We start from the raw sequence: 4,051 nt of genomic DNA, 5'->3' as shown, positions 1-4,051 counted from the left end.
CTTTGTCAGGAGCCCGCCCTCAGTGGATCGTGGCAGGGGACACAGTGGTTGTCGCTTCACAGCCTGCTCGGGAGCTCTCTGGGGAACACCTGAAACCCACCCCCTTACTCACAGGGCAGGGAGAGGAAGCGAGGGGCGGATACTCGGGTTGGCCGGCGGCAGGTTTGGTGATCAGGAGAACTTACGAGGCTTGTCCTATGCGGCTGCACCCACCACCAGAATCTCGAAGGTTGGTGCTGAGCCCCCAACGGGTCAGGTACGTCCCCCATCCAGATAGTCTCAGCACCCCGTCTCTGTCCCAAGGCTGTGTCCTCGGGGCAGCTTCCGGGGGTGGGGAGGGCAAGCGGAACGCACAGTCCAGAGACAGGGCGCAGGGGGCCTCCAGTGGCCCGGGCCCAGCTCCCAGGCCAGCCAGGGGTCGTGTCTTCTCTGACCTTCCCCAACAAGATTATGGCATGTAGATTGTGCCTGCTGCCATGGCATGGAAAAGGAGTGACTTCCTCAGTAAGGTTTGTGGTGTAGTGGCATGTCACAGGAGAGAGATCACATACTATCACTGGTTTGGGGAGGAGGGAAGCCACTAGAGCAAGGACGATTAAGGTGGCCGTGCCGCCTCACGTTCACAGAGCGCCTCATTTCATCCTCGCAGTAATCCTCTTAGTCAAGTGCCCAGATAAAGAGGAGCTAAGGGACTGAGCGAGTCTCAATGAAATCAGAACTGAACCCCAGTCTCGCTGACCCCAGCTAGCCTTCATCCTTGTAATCCCTGCTTAGAGCATGGCATCATTCACATGGTCCTCTGCTGCTCATGGAGCCCGGTGTCTCAAACCCATCCCCAGGTGGAAAACCTTTGCATTTAAACACCTCGCTCCCAACCTGCAGTGCAGGTCTCAGTGGATAGAAGAAGCCTGGTCTCAGTCAAAGGTAAAATCTGATACAAGTTTTTCAAAATCCCAGTTTACAAATTTTCAAATAGCTAAAGCACCTTAAATTAATTTTAAGTGTTTCTTAGTGGGGGGAAACCTATTTTGGTTAATAGATAAGAGTGATTTCTAATTAGTCTGCCAGTTATTTATATGTAACTCTTCTCAGAAAAATCCACCTTCAGTTTTATAAATACGGAGACCCTTCTCCTTAACCACCAAGCAAGGGTCTGAAAACCTCTGCTTTCTGAGCCGGAGGAACCCCGCATTCTCCTGTATCTGGTCGTTCTGGAACAGAGGGCCTCTCATCCTCGCCGTGGGATGGGGAGGGACACACATCCCCCCTTAGACTCTGAACTTCGGGGAGTGGTTTACCTTCTCTCAGCCCAGGTTTTACGTGTAAAATTACCTGTCCTGTGCTTTCTGACAGGAGCCATCCTTGATTCTCTGATGGCACGCCTCTCTTCATAGGCGGAGCTCATGGTCTAGACTAGTGGTCCCCAACCTTTTGGCACCAGAGACCAGTGCTGCTATGAGAATCTAATGCCTGACAATCTGAGGCAGAGCTGAGGCGGTGATGCTGGCACTGGGGAGCGGCTGCAAATACAGATGAAGCTTTGCTGGCTAGCCCACCACTTTGCTCCTGCTGTGCGGCCCGGTTCCTAACAGGCCACGGGTTACCAGTCCACAGCCTGGGGGTTGGGGACCCCTGGTCTAGACTAACACAGTGCTAATGGGCAAGATTTTGCAATCACGTAAACCTGCAGTTTGGTGAAGCCTCATATACTTGAGTTTTATCGCTCGTCCCCTGCTATTTGAGAATTGTGGATTTAGAAGTCTCTTACACGGTCCCCTTAACTCCCTCCCTGCTCCCCCAGAATGTGGCTAATATAGCTCTCTCCAATGCTCAGCTGTTTTTGCTGCTGTCATTAACTGTCTGCGGTTCTCAGTGAGAGGAGGGAACGTTTTGTCTCAGGCTTACACTTCACGCTGGCAACATGGCAGAGACACCTTCAGCAGGAAGATGCCTGTCCCCGGTAACCTCTACAGACAAGAGAGCATGTGGAAGAGAGGCTGAATAGGAACAACAGAAAACTTGAGATGTGTAGCCAGGGGAGAGTGACATCTCACTGGAGGACCTGAGGGAAGGCGGGGAGGGAGGGGATGGCTGTTACAGGTACCAGGAGGTGGGCTTAGCTTTTGATGAACCAGGGAGCTTCATTCTATAATTCCGGTGGAAGTTCATCCAGCCTTTATAGTTATCCCATTAAGTCTTGTTTCCTGCCCATGAACTAGTTGCCACAACACTCAGAGAGGCCAGTTGAGCAAACTTGCCAGTGCTCAATAGACACTTTAGACAGGACAGGACAGCGGGTCTGAGCACACACGTGTCTGCAGGCCATTGCTCAAGCACACGGCTCCACTAACTTCCCACTGGAGCCTGTGGCTGGATCCAGTGTGGCTCCGCCTTACATGCTGTTTGAAATGCTCACAAGCAGATAAATTAGGAAACGAGCCTTCCCCTAACATGCAGATTTGCTGAGGATTCTTTTCTTCAGTTTCTCTACTCCATTTTACATGGTTCTGTTTACAGGAACTTCACATACATACACATTTCAGAAACACGTCTGCCCCGTGGCACATCCCACACTGACCAGCCCATGACCTGGATAAACCCACCCAGAAGCTGAGGCGTGCGTCCTGGGTTGGTTTCATACTGTGCCCTTGCCTCTTCTTCCACAAAAGAATGGGCTGTTTTGTGAATATCACGAGTAAAAAGCATCTTGAAATAAGGATTTGCCATGGTACCATTACATGGTACCAAACGGAGAAGGTTCAGAAGTGTATTCACTGAAAAGCCCTAACAATGTCCTTAGCTGATGGACAAGGGCGGCTGCCCTGCAGGGCCCACCACAAGCACCGCTGCGTGTCCTTCCGAAACAGCAGAGAAGCTTTGTGTAACGTATGTGAACAGTCCAGCTTTCCCCAAGCAAACACATCTGTTGATAGCAGTTGCATTTTGTATGCAGAAAGACTGGATGAGTTGAGAAATATTGCTTATTCTGACCCCGTTTCGTGGCACTTTTTTGTAAGCAGCTCATTTTTCTCATTTCCTTCCAGTGACGGGAGCGTCCGGCGTCCCGGAGAACAACCCGCCTTGTACCGTGAACATCCCTATCGCACCCATCCACAGCTCTGCGCAAGCTATGTCCCCCACGCAGAGCATCGGCCTGGTGCAGTCCCTGCTGGCCAATCAGAACGTGCAGTTGGACGTCCTGACCAATCAGACCACGGCCGTTGGGGCCCCTGAGCACGCAAGTGACAACGCCACCCAGTACCCAGTCTCCAACCGGTACTCCAGCCCAGGACAGGTGATCTTCGGAGGTGTGGAGATGGGCCGTCTCATCCCGAACCCTCCACAGCTGTCCCTGCCGCCAGCACCGGGGGTAGCCCAGTTGTCGGTGGTGGACCACGGAGGGGACCGCGAGCTCGAGCACCTGCAGAAGCCGGTCAAGGCGCTGCGGCCTGCCCCGTCGCTGGCTGCTGAGGGGGATGCCGTGGTGTTCGGCGCCACCCAGGAGGTGCAGGTGGCGAAGTTGAACCCCCCACCCCCTTACCCAGGAACGATCCCGGCTGCCCCAACCACGGCAGCGCCGCCGCCCCCGCTGCCGCCCCCGCAGCCCCCGGTGGACGTGTGCTTGAAGAAGGGCGACTTCTCGCTGTACCCGACGGCGGCGCATTACCAGCCGCCCCTGGGCTACGAGAGGATCACCACCTTCGACAGCAGCGGCAACGTGGAGGAGGTGTGCCGGCCTCGGACGCGGATGCTCTGCTCACAGAACACCTACACCCTCCCTGGCCCCGGCAGCTCGGCCACCCTGAGGCTCACCGCCACCGAGAAGAAGGTGCCCCAGCCCTGCACCAGCGCGACCCTGAACCGCCTGACGGTCCCGCGCTACTCCATCCCCACGGGGGACCCGCCCCCCTACCCCGACCTGGCCGGCCCGCTGGGTCCGGTCCGGGGCGCCGCGCAGCGGCTGGACGGCGGTCTCATCCACGCAACGCTGCGCAGGAACAACCGCGAGGTGGCGCTCAAGGCGGCGGCGCAGGCCGAGCTCCCGCGGGCC

General features: G+C 55.7%; 1 protein-coding gene across 1 annotated transcript in view; it reads left to right on the top strand.

Annotated features, from left to right (window-relative positions):
- Nucleotides 1-4,051, top strand: part of TULP4 (tubby like protein 4) — a 144,460-nt gene that overhangs the window by 135,020 nt on the left and 5,389 nt on the right. The window contains exons 12-13 of the mRNA XM_023521102.1: nucleotides 115-251; nucleotides 3,045-4,048. Of these exons, the coding sequence (XP_023376870.1) occupies nucleotides 115-251; nucleotides 3,045-4,048 (1,141 nt within the window). The remainder of the gene's footprint in view (nucleotides 1-114; nucleotides 252-3,044; nucleotides 4,049-4,051) is intronic.

Source organism: Pteropus vampyrus, unplaced genomic scaffold (genome assembly GCF_000151845.1).
Source record: "Pteropus vampyrus isolate Shadow unplaced genomic scaffold, Pvam_2.0 Scaffold292, whole genome shotgun sequence".
Lineage (NCBI taxonomy): Eukaryota > Metazoa > Chordata > Mammalia > Chiroptera > Pteropodidae > Pteropus > Pteropus vampyrus.
The sequence above is the reverse complement of the archived record's forward strand: the minus strand, read 5'-3'. Positions and strand labels throughout refer to the sequence as shown.